The following is a 24643-nucleotide window of genomic DNA, read 5'->3' as shown; positions in this document are numbered from 1 at the left end:
CCTATCCACACCGAGCTCCATTTATTTTAATAAACATTTCTGATCATTGCTATCATTTTCGTTGACACTCCTAGACGCTAAATTTTTATATGAGCAATCCTCTAGGAACACGGTCAAACGCAGCTTTGAAATCTGCAAAGTATGCATATACCTTCGTTTCTGCGATTTGGAACTTGGAACTTGTTTAACTTCCCGTGTTTTTCTACCCATGATGATAGCCTGGTGGTCAGAATGCTCATTAGTATTTTTACTTCACAATTCATGAAGGAAATGACAGGATAATTATACCCGATACTCAAAATGAGTATTGGGGTATATTAGATTTGTGGTAAAAGTGGATGTGTGTAACGTCCAGAAGGAATCGTTTCCGACCCCATAAAGTATATGTATTCTTGATCAGCATCAATAGCCGAGTCGATTGAGCCATGTCTGTCTGTCCGTCTGTCCGTCCGTCCGTCTGTCCGTCTGTCCGTCCCCTTCAGCGCCTAGTGCTCAAAGACTATAAGAGCTAGAGCAACGATGTTTTGGATCCAGACTTCTGTGATATGTCCCCGCCCACTTCCGCCCCCACAAAGGACGAAAATCTGTGGCATCCACAATTTTAAAGATATGAGAAAACCAAAAACGTAGAATTGTAGAGAATGACCATATCTTTAAGACAGCGGAATCTGAATTGGATCGTATTATTATTATAGCCAGCATCAAGAAAACAATTTCATTTTTTCTCGCCCTGTCTCTCTCTAACACACACGTAGCATAGGCGGCTTTGCTTAGAGTAAAACATTAGCGCCTAGATCTCAGAGACTACAAAAGCTAGAGCAACCAAATTTGGTATCCACACTCCTAATATATCGGACCGAGACGAGTTTGTTTCAAAATTTCGCCACACCCCCTTCCGCCCCCGCAAAGGACGAAAATCTGGGGATATTCAAAAATCTCAGAGACTATTAAGGCTAGAGTAACCAAATTTGGTATCCGCACTCCTGTTAGATCTTACTATAAAACGTGTATCTCAAAATTTCGCCCCACCCCCTTCCGCCCACACAAAGGACGAAAATCTGTTGCATCCACAATATTGCACATTCGAGAAAACTAAAAACGCAGAATCATAGATAATGACCATATCTATCAGATTGCTGAATCTGGATCAGATCGGATCATTTTTGTAGCCAAAAGCAAGAAATCAATTTTCAGTGGCTACGCAGCGCCCGACGTCACGCTCAGACTGATTTTCTGTCTCTCTCGCACGCACTCTTTGTCGTGTCGTTTAATATTAGCGGCGTCTGCCGGAGGAGAGCCATACTGACTTAGTATCGGGTATAACCGTAGAGTTGCGGTGTCCGCAGCAACTCACAACGTTCCCCCTCGTTTTGTACTTCATTTATGTTTCTTGAAAATTAGGAAGATAATACATTCTACGAAAGTGTCTTCGAGATTTTCCTCTGATGTGTATAGAGAAGGCTACTAGCGTATTCTTAAAAGTCTCACGCGTCTATGGCTGAGCAGACCCTTATTTTTCGTTCTCTTATTTCTTTAGCCAGCCTCCTCCAGTCTTTGCCTTTGGGATTCGGGATCGGTGCTTCTAAGTTGTGAATATATTTTTATTTGCTGCTTCGCAAAGCTGTACATTCTTCATTGTAGTTTTATGTAGGATTCCTTATCCTCCCGAGAGTCCGTTGTCCGGAAGTTCTTTAGCGCAGTAAAAACCTTTTTATCTTCTCTTAGCAGTTACGATTGTAACACTTGATCTTGCAACGCTTTTCGATTCGTATGCAGACTATTTATTATCTCCGTAGAGCCCATCCGACCGAATCTACTCAAACGGGTTGCTGGCTGTCAGTACGTACAAAAAGAGCTGAAAAATTCATTTTAATTGTTGAGCTGCTTCTCTTCCACAAAGGGTTAAAGATATCGGCTCCTCCTAGAAATGTAAAGAATTCTCTAAATATTTTTTTTTACTATCCATGAACGTTATATGCTAAAACTTTTAAAGACATTACATTAACATTTTCGGCATGTACATTTAGTGGGATATTTTTACTAGCTAGTTTTTTGGATGATTGTATTCTAATAAGTTTTTGTATACTAGAGGTATACCCCTCAGTTTTTTGCCACGAACTTCTTCCAGAATCGTAGCTGCATAGCGCTATCTGCCTCTTAAATATATGGTTTTCATCGAACATCATCAAATGAGATTCATGCATTTCCAACCGTAGCTCTTGTGTTGTCATCCCGTTGTCTTATCAAACTTTTTGGGTTAAGAAGGTATTTTTTCTGTTTTTTTTTTTGTTCCTTGCTTCCTTGATCTTTTTTCACATGAGCGGTAGTGCTGGTAAGCTTCTTGGTGTTTTTTAGTACTGTATTTGGTCCATCTTCGTTTTCCATTTCCACCCCTATTAGAATTTCCAGTCCGCGCTTGCTCAGAATCCTGGAAACTTTTTTTATTTGTTTATTTATTAAATTAACAAATTATCTGTTAATAATGGTACTTAATTGCAAAAGGCGGAAAAAGAGAAATTAAAAGTTAGCTAAATTTAAGTGATTATAAATATTTCATTCAATTAGTTTAAGAGACAGTTCAGGGGATAGGGTTTGGCAGAGGGAGTTATAATTATGGCATAAAACCCTAAAAGGTTCATGATCGGCATAATTAGACCTACATATGGGTAAACGGATAGGCCTAAAAGTACGGGTAGGTCTAGATGGAACGGCCAAGTCAATCTGACCCAAAAGAGTTTGGGAGTCAACAATCCCGAGAAGGAGCTTGTGCACGAACATTACGCCATTGCATATTTTGCGATGGTGCAACGACGGCAGGTCAATACGATTTAGCCTAGACTGGTAGGTTGGCAAGATTCTACCCGAGTCCCAATTACAGTTACGAAGGGCAAAAATTAAAAATTGCTTTTGAACGGATTCAATAACAACCTGCTGCTCTTTATACTGCGGGCTCCACACACAAGAACAATACTCCAATATAGGACGTACTAACGAGATAACCAGTTGTTTCGTAACGTACGGGTCGTCAAACTCCTTGGACCAACGCTTGATGAACGCTAAAACACCCTTAGCTTTATTTACAGCTGCAGCTATATGGCTGTTAAAACACATCTTATGATCATAAAGGACTCCGAGGTCATTTGAACTCGAAATTCGCTCGAGGACATGATTTCCTAGAACATATAAGACAAAATGTGGAGCGCGACGGTAAAATGTCATAAGTTTGCATTTGGAAAGGTTCAGAAAAAGAAGATAAGTTTAACACCACAATAGTAGTTCACTTAGATCCAGTTGAAGGCGTGTGTGCAAATACCAATCAGAGTAAGACAGAAAGATTTTAACATCATCAGCATACATTAGTGGAGTAGAGTATGTTATAACTTGAGGAAGGTCATTCACAAATAAAATAAACAGAAGCGGGCCCAGATGACTTCCCTGTGGCACACAGTATTTGACAACACGTTAGAAAACAAAACACGTTGAGTACGGTTAGAGAGATAGGACAAAATTCAATCTAAAAGATTCGTTGGGAACACTAATAAAGAGAGCTTGTGAATAAGCATCCGTCTGCAAACCAATTTGAAAACCGATTAGGTTAGAAAACTAAAGAAGGTTAGTCGATGTTGAACGATGTCTGAAAAAACCGTGTTGCGACGGAGATAGCAAGCTGCAACAAAGATGTTGCAGTTGCGGGGTGACCAGGAACTCAAGAAGCTTCGGGATGGCGAAAAGCTTTGCGATACCACGATAGTTTTCAATATTTGATCTTGAACCTTTTTTGTGAAGCGGAATGATGTAGGACTTATTGCAAATTACTGGGAGACAAGACTGTTCCAAAGAGAGGTTGAAGAGAAAGGTCAACGGTTTGCAAAGGGACTGGGCACAGTGTTTTAAAATGCAACTTGGTACCTTATCTGGACCCGCAGAAAACGATATGTCCATAGATGAGAAACCTTCCAGAACAACGCTTTCCTCGAAAATGGGCCGAAAAATGCTGTTAGCTTGAGGTAGCTGGTACGGATACGGAGTGGATGCGATGTAAATATGAGACGAGTACGTTGTTTGGAAAAAGGTAGCGAATAAATTTGCAATACCAACAGCAGAGGCTTCTGTTTTGTTCTGGTAATGAAGGGACGGAGAAAAAGCTATTGACTTACGCTTAGAGTTAACGAACGAATAGAATATTTTAGGATCACTACGAAAGTTACTACTACATTGTGAAAGGTAATGATTATAACACTGACTATTAACGGCAAGGAACAGAGAGCGAGCGGAGGGGTATAGAGCTAAGGCCGACGTGGAGCCCGACTTCTGGTACTTTTTATTGTTTTTTAAGTATGACAAATACTTAGAGAACCAGGGAGGCTTGGACGATACGGGTACAGTGATATCTGGAACAAATGTATTAAGAGCGGAGTAAATAGAGCTATAAAACGAGCTAACAGTTGCATCTATGATCGGTAATGAATAAAGAAACGACCAATCAACACGCGAGAGATGTAGATCTAAATCGATAAAGTTTGTTTTGCGAAAACAGTTTATGTGACAAGGAGCCAGTTCCATGGTCAGCACCACCAGATCGGGTACATTCAATGGATATCGACAAAGTTGGATGGTAAGGATCTTCAGGTAATGATATTGGGCTTGCTCTAGATACCGTAGCAAGAGAAGCATCGTTAACAAACATGAGGTCAAGAAGTCTGTCCCTAATGTTTTTAACGGCATTAATTTTGACAAGGCAAATATCCGTTAGCCCATTGATAAAGTCATTATGGCAATTGGGAAACAACAGGTTAGCGTCATCACAAGGCAGCCAAGAAAGAAATGGGAGGTTAAAGTCCCCCATGACAATAGTTCGATCATTGCACCCTAATGCAGATACGACAGTATTAATTGCTGAGAGGTGGTGTAAGTAAAGCTCAGCATCAGACCTGGGAGGAATGTAAGAGCAGGTTAAATAGAAACGAGGGGGAACGTTGTGAGTTGCTGCGGACACCGCAACTCTACATTTATACCCGATACTTAGTCAGTATGTCTCTCCTACGGCAGACGCCGGTAATATTAAACGACACGACAAAGAGTGCGTGCGAGAGAGACAGAAAATCAGTCTGAGCGTGACGTCGGGCGCTGCGTAGCAAGTTGATTTGTTGCTTTTGGCTATAAAAATGATCTGATCTGATCCAGATTCAGCAATCTGATAGATATGGTCCTTATCTCTGACTCTGCGTTTTTAGTTTTCTCGAATCTGCAATATTGTGGATGCAACAGATTTTCGTCCTTTGTGGGTACGGAAGGGTGTGGGGCGAACTTTTGAGATATACGTTTTATAGCGAGATCTAACAGGAGTGCGGATACCAAATTTGGTTACTCTTGCGTTAATAGTCTCTGAGATTTGTGGATGCCCCAGATTTTAATCCTTTGCGGGGGCGGAAGGGGGTGTGGCTAAATTTGGACCCGAAACGGGCAAGGTCCGATCTGGATGCTCTGGATCTTATAGGTTCTGAGATCCTTGAACTCATATTTTGCAATTGGCAAAACCGACCATGAAACCTGTGTGTTAGAGAAAGACAGAGCGAGAAAGAATGAAATTGTTTTCTTGATTCTGGCTATAATAATTATACGATCTGGTTGAGATTTTACACTCTAGAACATATAGTCATCCTCTACGATTCTGCGTTTTCAGTTTTCTCGTATCTTTGAATTTGTGCATGCCACAGATTTTCGCCCTTTGTGGGGGCAGTGTATACTTGTAGCAGTGACATATCACAAAAATCCGGATATAAAACGTCGTTGCTCTAGCTCTTATAGTCTTTGAGCACTAGTCGCTGAAGGGGACGGACAGACGGACAGACGGACGGACGGACAGACGGACAGACAGACATGGCTCAATCGACTCGGCTATTGATGCTGATCAAGAATATATATACTTTATGGGGTCGGAAACGATTCCTTCTGGACGTTACACACATCCATTTTCACCACAAATCTAATATACCCCAATACTCATTTTGAGTATCGGGTATAAAATGCCGAGCCAACACGAACTTAGACTGCAACAAATTCAATTCCATGGATGTTATTGAATGGGAATAACTCAGATGAGAAAACAGATTTGACTGCAATCAGAACCCCACCTGCAAAAGATGGGCGGTCCATTCTATAAATAGTGTAACTATCAATGAAAATTTCATGATCATTGACAGAAGATATGTTCAGATTTGGCAATTTCAGTGTTTCATGGCAGATACTTCTTATCTTCGCTTTTGATGAGCCATCGGGGGTGCGATGCAGGCCGCCTTTTCCTATCATTGTATGCCTGGATTGCTGCAATATATATTGCGTCACGATATATGTACTGCTTTTACTGACTGCAGTGCTTGCACTTCTTCTTAGACTGCGCTACCGACCACTCGTACTGCTACTTCTTACCGACTCTCCTCCGATCTGGTAGCCTCCTGCTCTCTTTGAGTCCGACAAAAGTTCGTCACCAGGTTGGCTGAGAGTCGAGCTCTCACAATAAAACTCACAACAAACCCAAGGGCTCGCGCTTTTATTTCTGGAGGCTAAGTATTAGATTATTTCGATTGGGTTGCTTCATTGGGTAGTTTCACTGCACCACCCTTTTACTCATTAGCACAATTGTGGCACCATTTGATTTCTGCACTTTTCGGCAATTTCTTTACAAAGCGATCTGCACTTCGTCAGCTTTCTCTTACTCTCTTTCTACGGCAGCATCTGGCAAAGCCAATTAACATAATGTACATAAACAGCGCGAGCCTCTGTTATCTCTCGCCTCTCTTTCATATGTACACAACACAACGATTCAGTTCAGCATAAACCACTTATGTTTACAGATGTTGTCTCTCTTTAATACACATCAAGTAACGTGGGTTGACAATAATATATTGTTTTATATTATATTTATATATATTTGCTATTAATTTACAGGAAACAAATTAACTTATTGGAAAAAGTTTAGTTTTGGATGTAAAACGGCCTTTTTCCATTTAAAGTTAATTTTTTCTTCCCTTTCGTCAAATTACAAAAAATGGTTAAAAAAGTGTGCTTTTAAAGATAAATTGTTTCTTAGTAAATGACTATGATGAACAAACAAATTTGTACGGAGTTTTGTTTGCCAACAAAAAATACAAATTGCACGATAGCATAGCATTTGCGAAAACCGACTAGAGAAGTCACAAATGCATGAATTTTCAGAGTGCGGTGTTTTTTCGCTGGGTGCGTACGTTTTCTTGCTTTACACTGAACAAATTGTATTTTTTTTGCGTCAAATAAAATACAATATTCATTAAAAATCGTTTTTCCCTGTTTATAGAACAAAACTTGATGATTTAAATCATCAGTGCTCATAATCGGTGTTTAGTGATTCGGGGAGATCCGAATCTAACTGAAGGCTGGATTCGTACAGATTGAAAGCATTAAATAGGAATGAGCAATGCTGAAAATTTAAAGGTACTAGTCGATTTTAATATTTATTACCGAGCCCATGTTTGATGCAGTGTATGCTCGTAATACATTCATTTTTTTTAAACTATATTTTCAGAATATTTGTTAGTGCATGCAAAAAAGTAATAATAGATTTTGCAACTATAATTTGATATACTATATGTTATGTATTATATACTATAGACTATATGTTTTATATACTCACTTTTCCTTATTTTTACTGGAAACATTGCGTTCGATTCCTAACATCAAATCATCAAACCATTGAGCCATTGTGTGTTGTTTTTCAACTGGTTGTCCACAGATAATGCTCTCTTTTAAGGAACTTAAAGAACAAAATAATTCTATAATTTATATGTATTTATACGATTTTTTGTATTTGTCCAGATTAAGGCACAAGCAAGAAGAAATAGCTTCGGGTGACGAAATTTCTAACACCGTTGAAAATCAAGTTGTCAATGACTTGCCGTATTTGTTAACTCCCGATGTTAATGTCCCCTTGTATATAAAATATTATTCTCCTACCGTTCCTATACGCTTAGCAGCTATTTGACAAAGTAAATCGATTTTTCGCGAAAAAAGTTTGAAATATGTATCTACTACTGTATGCAGTATTTAAATATTTTAGTAAAATAATGATAAGATCCCAATAATTTCTCATCTAGTACATAAACACGTTTCATTATTTCTTAGCGATATTGTTGAACAAAAATGTTCCGATTTACTTTTGAAACCGCAAAAGTTTGTACTTTTGTAGTTTTCACAAAACGCAAGATTTTTCCGTTTTTAAAACCGAAACATTTTCCTCGTTATTGTGTTTACTGAAACATGTTTCTTAATTCCGTGGTTTTGTCAGGTAAACAAATTTTAGAAAGGACCGTTCGTCTCGCAGTGGACTCTAACTTCATGTCGGAACACTTCACAGTCCAAGTTCAACAGGAACCGGAGTTCCTGTATGTAAAACTGATTCTTCCCGCTTTCGCTATATTCATTACTTGCTCGTATATTCCACCTTTGTCGGATATCTCAATTGATGAGCAGCACTTGTCCGCTTTAACCGCTGTTTTAACTTCAACTTGCCAGGAACTGTTTGGTCTTCGGTAAACGAGTCTAGTAACCTAGTGCCCATGTCACGACATGACTTTGTTGACGGCTTCCTTGACCTGTCCCTGTCTCAAGTCAATCATGTGAAAAATTCCTTGGGTTTCCTTGATTTGTGCTTTGTATCGGATCTGACTATAGTGTTGTTAACCCGAGCCCTTCCGCTCACTATACCTGAAGACGCCTACCATCCTACTTTCGAAGTGTCGCTAGATATAGGACCAACTATATTAGATCGGTCGAGTAGGCTATCTGAACATGTCCGCTGCTTTCGTAAAGCCGAGCTTGCGAAGCTTAATAAACCCATTAGGGATTTTGACTGGTCTGCTTTGTACTTGTGCACTGATGTCTTAAAAGGCACAACCATTTTTGACAATCATTTATCACATTTTTTGATTCTTGTGTCCCGCTTTCTTATGCGACTAGATCTCGAAAACTCCCTTGGTCTACCAAAGAGTTATCCAGCCTAAAAAACTTAAAATCAAGACTTTATAACAAATTTCAAGAAGTTGTTTCTCCTACTTCTCAATCTCGCTATAAAATAGCTCGATCAAACTTTTCAGTTCTTAATGCCCAATGCTATAAGAACTACCTATCTCGATGCGGGATAAGTTTTTCACAGGACCCAAAACAGTTTTACAGCTTCGTAAACAGTAAGCGGAGAACGTCCGCACACCCATTCTCGCTATCATTTTGTATTACGTCGGCAAATAATGATCAGGCAATTGCCGATATTTTGCCCAATTTTTCCAAACGACCTATTCTGAGGAAAGCATTTTCAGTCCCTTGTTAAATGAATGTTCTTTACTTCATGATCTTCGACTAGTTAAGCCGGTGTTTTCACCGGGTCCAGACGGGGTTCCAGGTTGTGTACTCAGGTACTGTGCCGAGGCACTGTGTGGACCCTTGCTTAAACTAATCACCCTGTCCATTGATTCTTCTTGCTTCCCCCGATCTGGAAGGAATCGTTTATAATTCCTCTCCATAAAAAAGGTAGCAAGTCTGAAGCAAAAAATTATAAAGGTATAGCAAAGTTATCCGCTATTCCTAAAATGTTTGAGAAGGTTTTAACTCCACACTTGCAACATCTCTGCAAGTCACTTATATCTCCAACTCAGCATGGATTTATAAGGCGGCGATCAACCACCACGAACTTATTAGAGTTTACCTCTTTCCTTATTAAAGGCTTTCAAGGTATCTTACAGACGGATGTTATTTACACCGACTTTAGTAAAGCATTCGACTCTGTAAACCATTCCCTTTTAGCGCATAAACTTGACCTTTTAGGGTTTCCGCCCAACCTCCTGAGATGGATTTCTAGCTATCTTTGTTCCAGGTCTCAAAGAGTCCTCTTCAAAAACTCCCGCTCTTCACCAGTAAAGGTTTTTTTTGGGAGTACCACAGGGCAGCCACCTAGGCTCTTACTCTTCGCACTCTATATTAATGACTTGCCTTCGGTATTAACATACTCTCGAGTACTTATGTATGCGGATGATGTTAAACTCTGTGTCCAGTAAAGGGACATTTCATTTCATTTTCGCTTGCAATCCGATCTCAATAACTTTCAGTCATGATGTTGTGCAAACTTGATACACCTTAATACCTCGAAATGCAAAGTTATGACACTTTATCGTTATAACCCCTTGTTGGCTCCATATACCCTCTGTTGTGGTTCTCTTGTGAGAACGTGATCTGTTGGCCCGCATAAACTTCACGATTCCTATTAGACCCACTAGAAATTTTATACCGTTGTTCCTTCCACTTTGTAGATCGAATTATTCCTTGCATGAACCGTTTAGGGTTTTATGCTCGGACTATAATTCCCTTTACCATATTATATCCACCACTAATTCTCTTCCTCTTATTAATTTACTAATCCTCACACACCTTTCTAATAATTAGTAATTGTAGTGTTATTTGTATTTGTATTTTGAATGCATGCTTAGTTCTCTTACTGCTAATTTCCTCGAATATTAGTCTAACAGTTATCTTTCCTGCATGCTCGCGTTCGGTTCGGCTATACGCCGCGCGTCATGCGGCAGCGCCCATGACATGCAATGACTGCATCTTACAAGAGGCGATGCAGTTAATGCACCGTCAAGTGGTCCGTGTGACAGCAGAAGGCTGTTACACATGGATCCCAGCCAAAACGCAGCACTCCGCCCGCCAAAACGACCGAAGGACGACGCATAACGCGCGACGCGTAAACCGATTCGAGCGGGAAATGCAGGAAAGTTAGCTGCTACACTAATATACGAGGAAAATTAGTACTAAACTTACTTACAGAACTTAGCATGCATTCAAAATACAAGTACCACTGGAATTACTAATTACGAGAAAGGTATGTGAGTATTAGTAATAATTCTTCAAAATAATTCTTCTCTCGAAGACATCACCCACCCTGGGATACCTTGGACAACGTCCATCAATGAGTCGCTAAATTTTCTCCTGAAAACCCACTTCCCTGGCTGCGATGAAGACAGACCTAACTACATCGCGCCCCCTTCGGTTTCCTCGAGTGAGTGCTATCCTGAAACTGCAAGGTCAGGAGGACAATCAAAAGCTTTAAACTCTACAAGTCTGCGGTACCAGATGGCATCATCCCTACTCCACTGATCGACGCTGGACAAAAAGCCATTAATTGGCTCAAAAGGATTTACGAGTGAGTCTTCTCGCACTGGTGCATCCCTAACTCCTGGCTTCAGACCAAAGTCGTTTTCATTCCTAAGGCAGGCAAGCTATCGCACACTGCCTCCAAAGATTTCAGACTCATAAATCTATAGTCTTTCCTTCTGAAGACGATGGAATAGCTTCTAGGGCTGTATCTCATGGAGAGTACTTCGCCCAGTCTAATCTCAGACTCCCAGCATGTACACTCCCAGGAAGTACAAAATACCGGCACTGACTCCCCCAAAACTCTGTAAGGAACCGCTAGCCCTAAGCAACAATGCGAAGTATCTTGGCCTGATCTTCGTCAGAAAGCTCGATTGGAAACTGAGGATAGGGTAAAGAAGGCCACAGTGGCCATCTATACATGTAAAACAATCCTCGGACTAAAATGGGGAATGACAGCGTAAATAATTCGGCGGCTATATACCGCCACCATACGACCAATCATGCTCTATGGAGTGGTAGTATGGTGGCCAGCCCTAGACAAACGATCTTGTCTTAAAACACTCAGCAAAGTTCAACGCATGGCATACTCCAGTGGAGGCTCTGGATACCGTGCTGGACCTCCTTACCGTAGATCTCATGGGAAAGAAGGTTGCAACACTTTCCGTACTCAAAATAAGAGAAGCCAAACTATAGAAAGCATCCGAGCTTGGGCACTCAGGAATCCTGATGTGACTCCCGCAATTACCAGAGAGAACGGATTACTTTATTCCCAGTATTCAATCCCACTTAGGGAGGACTGGAAGATGGGCGAGCCGGGACATGCAAATGCGGTCCACTTTTACACTGATGGCTCAAAGCTAGACGGTCGCTTGGGTGATGGTCTACTGTAACGAGCAAAAGATCAGTTACTGCTTCTCGCTTCCGGATCATTGTAGTGTGTGAGGAGATTGAGGCAATCAAAGAGGCTATTTCTATTGTCACAAAACTCCCCCTTGACAGGCATTTAGTGTGCGTCTTCTCGCACAGCCAAGCATCTATTGAAGCACTAGGCTCAATATCGTCAAACCAATCAGACCAATCAGCCTATCGTTCTTCCTCCTCGAAACTTTTGGGAGACTTGTCGGGCTAAAACTAAGGACAACTATAGACCCTCAGATGGTGGCAGGCGCACAGCATGCCTACCGAAAAGGAAAATCCACGGAGACGGCACCACTTGAAGTAATCTCAGTGGTAGAGAAATCTCTGCATCTTATAATAAAATCATTCTCTCTATATGAGGGGCACCTTGAACAACATCGTACCAGGTCTGCAGACGCGGACGACCTTGCTGGAAAAGAGCGGGCAGAAATGGCAGCAATACGCCTAATGAGACTCTGACCAGTGGGTACCACAGCAAACAGGTCATCCCTCAGAGAGGCGAATGGCTCGATGGACTCCTAGGCCCAGATAGGGCCATAAACATCGGGCTCTAAGATCACTGTAGCGTCATCCAAGTGGAAGTCATTGCAATCAGGAAGCTCTGAACTGCCTTCAAACAGTTACCGTTATGGCAACCTAGTTAAACATTTATAGCGACAGCCAAGCTGCGATTAAATCGCTAAATGCCACCGTGGCAAACTGCCGCCAATCTCTTCACGAGATGGCTCAGCAATTTGCTATCAGCCTTATATGGGTCCCGGGCCACTGGGACATTGAGGGCAACTGTATAGCGGACGAGCTGGCTAGATCTGGTACTACAACCCCCTTTTTACAAGATAATTCTCTTTGGACGTTGACATGCAATGACTGCATCTTTCAAGAGGCGATGCAGTTACTGCACCGTCAAGTGGCCCGTGTGACACCAGCAGAAGGCTGTTACGCGCGGATCCCAGCCCTCCTCCCGCCCAACCGACCGAGGGGCGCTGCCGCATGACGCGCGGTGCGTAGCCGAACCAAACGCGAACATGCAAGAAAGATAGCTATTAGACTAACATTCGAGGAAAATTAGTACTAAACTTACTAAGAAACTAAGCATGCAATCAAAATACAAATACCACTACAGTTACTAATTAATAGAAAGGTGTGTAAGGATTAATAATTTAATAAGAGGAAGAGAATTAGTGGTGGATATAATATGGTAGAGGGAATTATAATCCGAGCATAAGACCCTAAACGGTTCATGCAAGGAATAATTCGATCTACAAAGTGGAAGGAACAAGGGTATAAAATTTCTAGTCAGTCTAATAGGAATCGTGAAGTTTATGCGGCTCAACAGATCAGGGCTGTCTATGTCACCCCTGATCAAGTTGTGCATAAATAAGGATAGATAAGGAGGATATTTGTATGCCTATGGCCACCCGTAAGCTTATCATAAAGGAGCAATACAAGCGACTGGCAGACGTTAAGTGGCGCGTTAAGTGGCGTTAAGTCACGCTGTCCCACAACTCGGTTAACATTGCCGGCCATAGATAAGAATCGCACCTCTGAGCTCTGCAAACAGGCAGAAAAAGGTGTAGCGCAGTCATACGTTCCTCCCAGGACATTGGCTAATTGGCATCCACGCTAATAGTCTAGGTGCCTCACATAATGATTTCTGCCGTAGCTGCAGAAACGAGGAAGAGGAGGAGACTGTGGAACACCTGTTCTGCTCCTGTCCAGCTCTCAGCAGAAGAAGGCTAAAACACTTGGGCTCGCCCATCTTAACTGACATTTCAGAGATATCTACACTATGTCACAGCAAGGTCGCTAACTTTTTTAGATCACCTGGATGGGATAACTGCTAACATCAGGGCTCACAACGCAGGATAGGGAAAATCCCAAGCGGCATCACAACGGCCAGAAACCGACCTAAATGTGGGAGCCGCCTATTCCTAACCTAACCTAGATATTCATCGATGGATGCATATTTTATAAATATTTTTATTTTTATAAATTTTTATAATTTTTATAAATACAAAAAAAAAATATATATATACATAATTAAATTGACCATTAAAAGTTATTTATCGATCGAAACAAATATAAAATTCTCATTTTATATAGCAAAACTAGGTGACCTGGCGAACGTTGTTTTGCCTTGTATATTATTTCAAGGAAACATTTTTCAGTTCAAAAAAAATAACTATCTAATAAGTATTCGGGGATTTACTTATCAATTATAAGGTTACTTAACAGTAAAGTGCACAATACTCTTGGTTGGTCCGTCTTTAGCCAACACAAACAATCTGGATGGTTTTCCCACGCGGGAAAAGTATTTCCAAATCTCGGGTTACAATGTTTGTTATTGAACTTATCCGAAATGTTTTTGTTTATGTTTTTGCTTTCGAGATGAAACGAATAATGATTTCATACACACAAACCCCAGGACTGAATTTTTGTTTCGGTCTACTGGGATTCCATATGTGTATGAAAAAGTTTTATTCAATTTAATATTTTTCATAACATTTTCTTTGAATTTGATGACGCCACATTTACATTAAATGCTTTTGGCTCAGATTGGCGCGATTACATTGGTAATCGTAGAAACAATTTTCTGGGTGTTACAGGAGCTGCAGCTCCAGATGGCGATGGGCACTTCCCACAATGCTATGCCTTAAGACTAATCAATCTGAATCAAGCTTTGGCAAAATAAAGGTCCGTGTAATAAAATTATACATACCAAATCTCCTTCGGGTACCTCCCAAAAAAAAAGGACATAGGTGTTTGGGAGGTACCCCAAGGAGTGATCTGATCGGGATGAAAAATATATGTTGGCCGATGCGCAGACCTAACCGATAAGGACGAAAATCCGTCAAGCCATTTCGATTCAGCAATGAAATTTGTGACACGAGAATTTTATATATCAGATATGCTCTAGCAACAAAGTTCAACTTTGAAAATGTATTGTAAAGCTTCTAGACATGTTAGCACCATGTACTCGTGCAGACTACATTTTGGAAGATATCTTTATTCGTTCAGACGAATTCGGCCGAATTTGGATGGATCCATGGATCCCATCGCCAGCCTGTCCGCTGGCATACAAGCCGTGTTCTAATAATCGATGCTTGGCAAGAGGTGTCGGCATAATTGGCTCAAAAGCGAGCCAAACCAAGCTAAATTCCAGCGTTCCTTTTTATGTTCTAGGAGAAAGTTCACCTCTGGTAGTCACTCTGTAAAATATATTTGCCACTGAACTTTCATTTGTTCCGCCTGCGTATAATAATGATCCGATCTGATCCAGATTCTGCAGTCTGGAAGATATGGCCATTCTGCGGTTTTAGCTTTTCTCGTATCTTAAAAATTTTGGATGCCACAGATCTTCGTCCTTTGTGGGGGCGTGTCCAAATTTTAAACAAACTTGTGATATCACTAGAGTCTGGATACAATATTTTGTTGCTCTAGCTCTTATAGTCTCTGAGAACTACATAGGCGTCAAACAAGACGGACGTACGGACGGACACAGAGACACGCCTCTATCGACTCGGCTATTGATGCTGATCAGAAATATATATACACTTTATGGGGTCGCAAACTCTTCCATCTGGGCGTTACACACATACACATTCCCGACAAATCTAATACCTTCCTATACTCTTTATACCTATACACCACTTAATTATCATATATTTGTAATGCAGTTTATTAATGTTTTGCATGTTGAATATGGCGCTACATAATGTACATGCACATCAACAGAAGCGCAATCGCCAGTATCGATGTGAAATGTATGAGGTTATATGATCACCAAAAACTACTATTGGAAAAATAAACGAACGAGCCAGAACTAACAATGAGCGGGTTGAGGAATATAAGTAATAGGTGACGAATTCCATTACAAAACTGTTGGGACTTGGCTCGAACACAGCATATGGCTCAAAAACTGTATATAGTGCAACTGACACAACCTCATAATATCGCATTTTACAGTTTTCTACCGTTCGGTTTTTACTTTCCACGCAATACGAGTTTTTTTTATAAAAAATACCAAAAGTTTGTATTTAAGGGTCAAATTAAGTCTATAATCTCCCCCTCGCAAGTTTTCATCTTGTCGTGATGCGGAAGCGGAAGGAACATAAGAGTTATACCGGTGGTAGCGCATGCTACCAGAAGGGCCAAACAGACCGGGCAGGTCAAGGGGAGCGCCGAAGGTAAAAGTAGCTCACCCCTGGTGGTGTGGAATACGCATATTTTTATGGGAATTTCCTCTAACGAATCTTTAGCTGAGGTGCAAGTAGTGGGGAAACCAGTACCAGCGGTGAATGGGGCAGCGCACGCAGGCCTCCCGACGCGACGTCGATATCCTGTGACTGCAACACGAAACCCGAGCTAGCAGTGGATTGCTTGGCTGCTATCGCGTGTAATGTCACAAGCAAGGTCCAGATCAGAAAGAGGCTTTGGAGGAACTGGAACCGAGAACCACAGGCGGAAGCTTCGTCTCCACTGGTCTCTCAGTGTCGGAGGCAGAGTTGGCTATTGCTTTCGCTCACCTTAGGCACAATGAGGACCAGCAGAAGGCGGAGGTAAAAATCAAGCTTACCACTTGCTGATGCAGCGGTGAAGACGAAGGCGGATGAGGCGGAGAACCAACGCAAGCGGCTGGCAGGCCACAAGTCGTCAGTTAAGTAATTTTGAGGACTTAGCCCCGACACGCTGACCGCGAGAAAAAGAGCCTTTCGAAAAAGTAAGACCAAAACCCCTTAGAGCGCACCCATCATGGCGGCAGAGAAGAATCAACCTTCAGCTTCATCGCCAGCACTAGCTGGCGAAAGTGAGAAAACTTCTCTGGGTCGTCTGCGAATGCGCAAGGGAGGAAGAAAGACATCGAGGAGCAGAAGGGGAAGACCACACCTCAGACGCGGAATGGCGCGAGCGCCAAGGCACCATCAATACCTTCTAAATAGAAGGAACTGGCCGGGAGCCAAAGTACAAGCAGCAGAAGACGGATGACTCCACAGAAACTTCGAGTCGAAAAGGGCGAAATCAGAGAATATTCTGGCCAGCCTTGGATCGACACCTGAGGTGCAGGTAGCCATCATCGACAGCGACAGGACGCAGTTGTTCGCGAAGACAACTCGTTAGCTGATGCAGATTAATAAGCCAAGAACCTGCATCGTGGTAAGGAACGAACTTAATGTTCTGTTTTCTTGCAGGTACACAAGTCCGGACCCGACTATGCACTATGCAAGAGGAAAGACGGGAAAACCCTATACCTTTCCTCGGCATACTTGCCATATGAAGAAGAGAACCCGCCCTTGGTTGCGATGCGAACGCCCATTACTGCCTCTGGGGAAGTTCGGGTACAAAATCCAGGGGAGAGTCATTCTTCGAGTACATCCTGTCCACAAATCTTGTTCTGTGCAACTAAGGAGGCCAAACCACTTTCCGCAACAAGAACCGTGCAGAAGTTATAGACATAACCCTGTCATCAAATAGCGGCTTTCTCGCCATCGAGCATTGTCATGTGTCCCGTGAGTGCTCCTTTTCGGACCCCTACAGGATACTTTGAAATATCAAATGGGAAATAGATATTGTCAAGGCCTACCGTAATCCTAAACGGACAGAATAGATCAGCCTTTTTTTAAAACCGTGAAAAATATGCTACTTGACCGCCGGAAGGGGACATCCATCGTATGGGAGTACTAGAGGAAGCGGCACCAAGGCCAAGTCCAATCGCAATTCTTTGTGGACACTGGAGCTAAGCGAAATCAGAGAGGAATCGAGGAAACTCTTCAACACAGCCAATGTGAAGAGCACACAAGTAATATATATCATCGCAGCTCTATGGATGCATATCATCCATAGACAGCACCACATAGGCGCCTAGGCTTTGAAGAGTACTGTCCAAACCCAACGCATCCGCCGACGTAGAGTGACAGCAGGGAGAGGAAATTGAGGATATCGTACGGGTGGTAATGGCACCAGACAAGATTACATAGGCCATTAAATTATTGAATCAGACACCAATAGACATCTACCTCAAGTTCCAGGCTGAGACAAATGCCGCGAGGCTGCACGGTTCTTCAAGTCATCGCCATCGCCACTATACTCCGTAAGGAAGAAAGTGGAACGGTTGGGCAAAGTGACTACTGCGTGTCGAAACTATCGCGGAATATAAATTAAAATGGGCATATACAGGTTTGGTAGAAATGTCTGTCCTTAGGTAGAACGAGCATTCCATTTTTCTGACGGCTCAAAGACAGCGGAGGAGACGCCAGCTGGGATCTTTTGCGAAGATCTGGCGACCAACATATCCCTAAGACTACAAGACTGGAGCAGTTTAATACAGGCAGAGGTGTATGCAGTAAGGCGAGTGGTGAAGTTGATAAACACCTTGGATATACCTCCTAGGAACATAGCAATCTACGTTAACAGCCAAAGTCTTAGTATCCTGGAAGGCCACAAGCAGACTCGTACGCGAGACAGCGGACGCACTGAACCAAATCAGGCGACACTTACTCACACTCATGTGAGTGTGGCGAGTGTGTCAGAACTAGAACAGCCAACTGCCGGGGGTGCCGTCCAGTTAGCGCCCACGGAAGGAGGATCTAGAGCAGGGCCAGGCATATCCCACTGAGCAGTAGGGGTGAGGCCTATGCCTAAAGCCTGCCGAATCGTCGCATACTAAAAGATTGGGAGGGGGATAAGGCAGGTAGAATCAATCTAGATGCTGGTGCTAATAGTGGTCCTGAAGGGAGTTTACCACTTAAGAGCGAATGTAAAGCTGGTGACTCTCCTCAAATGTCGAGTGCAGCGGTGGCGCAATTATAGCACACGAAACAATGTAATAGCGTTTGTTGTTGTAATGATGATGTCAGAAGCGCACGCGGTTGGGGAAGAGCGCCAGCGAGATGTTTTTGTATCGAAGAGGATGGCCGAATATTACAACGGGCTGTTGCTCATAGTGAACAGGCCAAAAATTGCCTGGCGAGTAGCGGCGATCATGAAAACAGAGGTGCAGCTTACCAGGAGTTCCTGTCACCGCTGTCGCAGTCGAGGTGGGGGGACACTAACCGTGGAGACAGTAAGTCGGCCACCGTTATGGACTTATTGGCATCCTTCCTAGGAGATATCTGCTACACCCGCTTATTTCAATTGAAAGTCTGAAAATCAGACTTGAGATCGGATAAAACGCACGGCGCACATTGGGGAAACAGCCCAAAAAGATGTCAAAAGTCGAGCGCCTATCTTGAGCGCCTAAGATAAAATTAATATACGCATCTAATAGAGCATTTTTCAGAGCTCTTGAAGTCCAATTTTCAAAATAATCAGAAGATTAGTTAGAAGATATGAGCACTCAAAGTTTAAAATTGTTTCAATGTGCAAAGATGTATTTAACTTTTATTCACATTCTGCATCTTTCAGCTGTTTTTGGTGGGTGCATGTCATAACGCCCAGTGTCATAACGCCCACGGGCGTTAAGACACTATATATTGTGTCATAAGGCCCGAGGGCCTCCGCATTCTGCGCTTCGAAGCCGTTCGGCTTTTTCGTCAGAGGTTGTGGCAGGTAAATCGGTAAAGTTTAAAAACTGGCCAAAAAATTAAGTACTAATGAATCCATATGCTCAGGTACCCTTAATAATAGAATAATTTTCCATTCCTCACTACCTCTATTATGTTATTGGTTATGAATGAATATGCAGGCTACTATTTCTACCTTTACCTGTTTTTTTTTTTACCAGGCTTTGCATGCAAGCATTAGATATAAGGAGTTCATTCTAAAACTTTCATATACCATTCCGCGAGAGGGAGAACCTTTTGCCAAAACAAAAGACTACAAAAAAAATTATTCAAGAAAAATTCTTAAACAAACTATCACTGAAGGTGGACTGCCCCAAACAAGTATTTGGAAACAAAATCCATCGTTTCATCACTCATCACGGACATTCTTTGAGAAAAACTAAATTTTTTGCAGACATAACTGGGGTGGATGTTGACCATATCAAAACATTGAGTGTCACTTTGAATATTTTAGACTGCAAACAAAAAATAAATACTCGCATGTTTGGTAAATAGACTCGAAGACTGCAGACCTGTTACTGGAAAAATATACTGAAATTCTTTTCAGTTAGCTTCCACGCTTCATAAAATTCTGGCAAATGGTCATTTTAATTGAATATCAGAGCCTACCAATTGAAGAGACGTCAGAGGAAGCCCAGGAAACGAGAAACAAGGATTACAAAATATACAGGAATATGAATACGTGCAAGACATCACGAATTAAGCAAACCAAGATCTTTTGAATGCATATATTTCATCCAGTAGATATGTGAGATCATATATGCCGATAAATCGGCAAGCAGTTATTCTTCACAAATGATAAGTTTATTAGATATTCCTGCTACTAAACAGGAATTGAAGGATTATTTTGAAGTGGAGGGTAATCAACATTTTTTAAATTAGGTTAAATTTAAAATAAAATACAAAATAATATTTTGAAGTAAAATTTAGCATTAAATGTTCTTTTTCAATCTAAAAAAATTAAGATTGAGTATTTTACATAGGAAAATATTCACATTATGGTGAAGCTTTTAGACTCACATCCACTCTCCCACAAACAGAGTCGCAATTTCGAGTGTATTAGAAACGGTCGTCTTTTTCGTTTTTGTCTTCGCCGCCTACAGCTCTGTTTCACCCCGCCAGTCTTCGGTGTCCCAAGCCCAATTCAAGGCATTTAAACTAACATAATATATTCCAGCAAAATTCTATATGGCACCCGAGCAGGGAGCTTCGGATTACATTTTCGGTGTCTCAAATTTTCATTTGGACCAGGTCAGAAGACCATCGGAGAAGGAAGAGCACCGTCAAGAGCCACACCGAAGACCATAAGGAAGATGAATATTGAGTTGCCATCGCCCAGGGAAGTGGATTCAACCGACGATCAGGTAACAATGCCAAAGGAATAGTACCGAAAATAATAGCGAAAATACTTAATGACTTGGCATTGAACAGTACATGAACTTGTGCCCAAACGTTTGAATATTCGTGTGTCGCTTTGTAAAAAAAAGGAAGAGTATCAGAACGCGCCAACGCCAAATTTTACCGCTTATTTCGATTCTTGGGTTGCAATATTTCGTCTTTCGTTTCAAGAAAACATTGACCCTTGCAGCGGTAAGCTAATGCGCATTGCATTGCCGTGCTCTGTAAAAAATTCGTCTAATTAATTAATTAATCCGCGTCCCTTTATTGTCGCATTCGGTCTTTACCCTGATCATAGCTGGGCGTTTCGTTTCGTAGCTTACTTTCGCAGCTTCGTTTGTCATATCTGCTCTTTTTCTGACCTCGCTCAGCTTGCGTTTCGTTCGTATGTCAAGAAACGATAATTTCGGTCTCTTACACTTGGGGAGTTAATTAAAACATTTAAGCATCGTTCGTCTTCGTCGTCGCTCAGTTTGCTTTCCTGGTTCGTTCGTGTGGAAGGCTGTTCAAACATCATTATCTTGAATTTGTGGAATTAAGTGAAACATTGTTTGTCGCTTCGTCTTCTTGTCAAACGTTATTCTAACTTACGTATTTCTGCGCGCGCTTTGCGTTTCACGCATCGTACGCTTCATATCGTGTCGAACGTGGTTCGAACTTGATACGTCGAGCCAAAGCGTGGCTGTTTGTGGCGTGCGCTTTAAACGGTTCGAAATGCTTTCGCTCAACCGTTTCGAATCGAAATTAATTCGTTTATGCGTTGGTACTTTTAACGAATTTATGCGTGCTTAATTCGTAAAATTTTGTTCTGGTTGAACGCAGTGCATTTAATTTCAGCATTTTATTGCCGCAAAAGCTCTTAATTGGGTCTGCCCTCTTCAATTTGAATTAAACTAGAATTAAACTCAGCCATCGTTTGTTCAATTTAATTTAAACAAATATAATTAAAACCAAGAATAATAATTAGAACAAAATGGCGCAAAAGACTGGTGAAAAGAAGCCAACCGCGGGCGGTATGTGTCGAAGCGCGCAGCTGACAAAATTGTATACGTAGCTGGAAACGGCTAGCGACGATATTAATTGAATGAGAATAGCCTTCGAGGAGGGTGCAATTTCGCTAGATCAACTACAAATTGAATGTCATTTGGAAATCTTAGATTCGTACATTACCAAAGCAGTGGCCCTGCAGTCCGAAATCGACAGTTTAGATCTAGATAACTTCCGAACCACACGGAAATGTAGTTCCCGTGCAGCACCGTTCTAATTTGCCAAAATTAAAGTTGCCAAAGTTCAGAGGCAAGCACGCGGAATATAAGCAATTTATTAATTTGTTCGAAAGTTTGGTAGATTCCGACCGGTCGTTGTCCAACATAGAGAAGTTGAACCATCTCATTTCGTGCTCATCCGTTGAAGCCTTGGGAACTATACAGGCATTCCAAGTTTCAGATGCAACCTATTCAAACGCTACAGCAAGTTTGAAGGGGGTGTATGACAACAAGTTCTTTATATTTCGATACACTTGCCCAGTTGTTTTATATCCCGGCCATGACTTAGTCTTCCGCCTCTTATCTGCGATTAGTTATAGATTCCGCGTCAGCAATTTTCGAGTCGATTTTATTATTAGGAGACGAGCGAGAGGTTGCAAACACCATGATCATATAAAAAATCAAAATATAAGGAGCAGCTGGATTTTGATGGGCTGCCCCGCTGGTCCGATTGTGCAAACACTTGTAATAGTCAGCATAGGAATCCTGCAAAGAAAGAGGAAAACCTATGTTCGACATGCCTTCGACCAGCAAGGAAAAAAATAGGTCGTCGTTTTCTTACGCGAGGGCAGAAAATTCTAGCGATCCAAACTGCCTATATTATGGCTCCAACTATTCCATTGTAAATTGTCATGGGTTTGGGGCGATATCCGTGCTGGAAATGTTCAACTTTGCAAAGTACAAGCAGCTGCGCATTAATTGCCTTAATTTCATTAATTTCATAGGGTTTCCCAGTGCACAACCTCAAAGTGTAGAGTTTGTCCACAGGGCATCACACACAATTGCACAGATATGGCGCTTCGAATGGAAATCAGAGTTCAGATGCGCAAGGTCGGGCAAATAGAGTACAGGCATTGTAAGAGGCTTATAGCTGAGCTAAGGGCGAAAACTAAATGGACCGCCAACGGCGTTGTATGGGCAGCCATAGTCTCGCTGTTACAGGGGGTTTTGGAATCAGGGGCTCTAAAACGGTGCTCTGAAAGGTTGGCTCCCTCTGGGGGTGAGTTAGCGCTGATGGCAGTTAAAGAGAAAGAGGAAAAAGCGATGACATTCGAACGTCATCCAGCGGATCCGACCGGTCTCATAGTGGTCTCATCTTCCTTTTGGAATTTGGATGTCGAGCGACCAACATCGCCCCCGACAGGCTCAGCAAAAATCATTAGAAAAAAAATTCCAAAGTCAAGGGAAAAAAAAAATATTGTCAAAGCGCGAGTGGTATCCAGCAGCAGCAAAGCAAAAGTCGCGGGACTAGGAAAACTGAAGCTAGGTCGGCCACTGGGGCCAAGATTGACGGGTAAGAGGAAAAAAAGTGGGATACCACAGATCTTTCGGGGCCTAATACGATAGACGGTTCTTTCTCCCTGCACTAGATTTGGCGCCCAGCAATTTGGGCTGGCGAAGCAGCTGCGCTCCAAGCAGCTGATCCGACGCAGCACAGAGCGAGGGAGCAGAGACGCAGCAAAAATTCTGAGAGTCTCGACCTTCGCGGGCAGCCGGATCGACGTCGCTGAGGCGGCGGCCACAAAGCGGGACGGTCGATAATCCGCGATAGTGAAAAGATCAGCAACCAGCGAAATACGAACAGAGAAAAAGGAGGAAAATCGCTCAAATCATACCTAAACGTGCCGTATGCCAAATTAAGTTAACAATGCCCAATTAAGATCCGCAGTTTACATAGTGAAGGAAAGTGTTAGTGTGTTATTGGAATTCAGAACTCAGAGCTGCAAGGGTAATGCCCTAAAAATATAGAGGGCGAGCGGAGCCAAAGGTGATGCGCGCAAAGGCAGTGAGTAAGAGCGGGGGAGAGAGAGAACACGCAAGCAGCAAAGGCAGAGCCCAATAGGAGAGCGAGCGAGCTGTAGAAACGCTCGCCAGCAACGGAGCCGAAGGGGGCTGGCGATAAGCCGAGAGAAGTAGCATAAGTTAGCATAAGAGTAAGCAGAATAGTACCGAGCAGCATAACAGCTATTTAAGTTTACATATATATAGTTAAATATCCGCAACTCGATTTTAAGTTTTTTAAAAAAGACTTTTATTTTACAACTTAAATATCTTTATGTCACAAGATTTAAATGAATTCCCCGACTTGACTTTGGGTCTGCTTGTCTCAAACGGAACTGATCTCTCTGCTGCTGGCTAGTTTCCATGAGCCCTTCTCTTGGAACTCCCGACTCTGGCTTCGGGCGTTGCTTTCCTCGGCTGCATCTTCGTGTCGGTGGCGTACGTGCCTGGATCGATATTTGGGGATGCGTCGGCTTTGATGAAAGGCATCCACTGCTGGCGATCGGTGTTGCATTACATGACGGAGCTAGGAATGTGATA

The 24643-nt window shown here is 42.2% G+C and overlaps 1 protein-coding gene across 2 annotated transcripts in view; it reads right to left on the bottom strand.

Moving 5' to 3' along the window:
• Nucleotides 1-24643, bottom strand: part of LOC117186181 (ran-binding protein 16) — a 423463-nt gene that overhangs the window by 111519 nt on the left and 287301 nt on the right. For both annotated transcript variants that reach the window (XM_033386441.1, XM_033386442.1), the window contains exon 15: nt 7670-7789. In XM_033386441.1, the coding sequence (XP_033242332.1) occupies nt 7670-7789 (120 nt within the window). The remainder of the gene's footprint in view (nt 1-7669; nt 7790-24643) is intronic.

The sequence above is a fragment of the Drosophila miranda genome, chromosome XR (genome assembly GCF_003369915.1).
Source record: "Drosophila miranda strain MSH22 chromosome XR, D.miranda_PacBio2.1, whole genome shotgun sequence".
In the NCBI taxonomy this organism is placed as follows: Eukaryota; Metazoa; Arthropoda; class Insecta; order Diptera; family Drosophilidae; genus Drosophila; species Drosophila miranda.
Note: the sequence above shows the minus strand (reverse complement) of the source record. Positions and strands in the feature narration are given on the sequence as shown.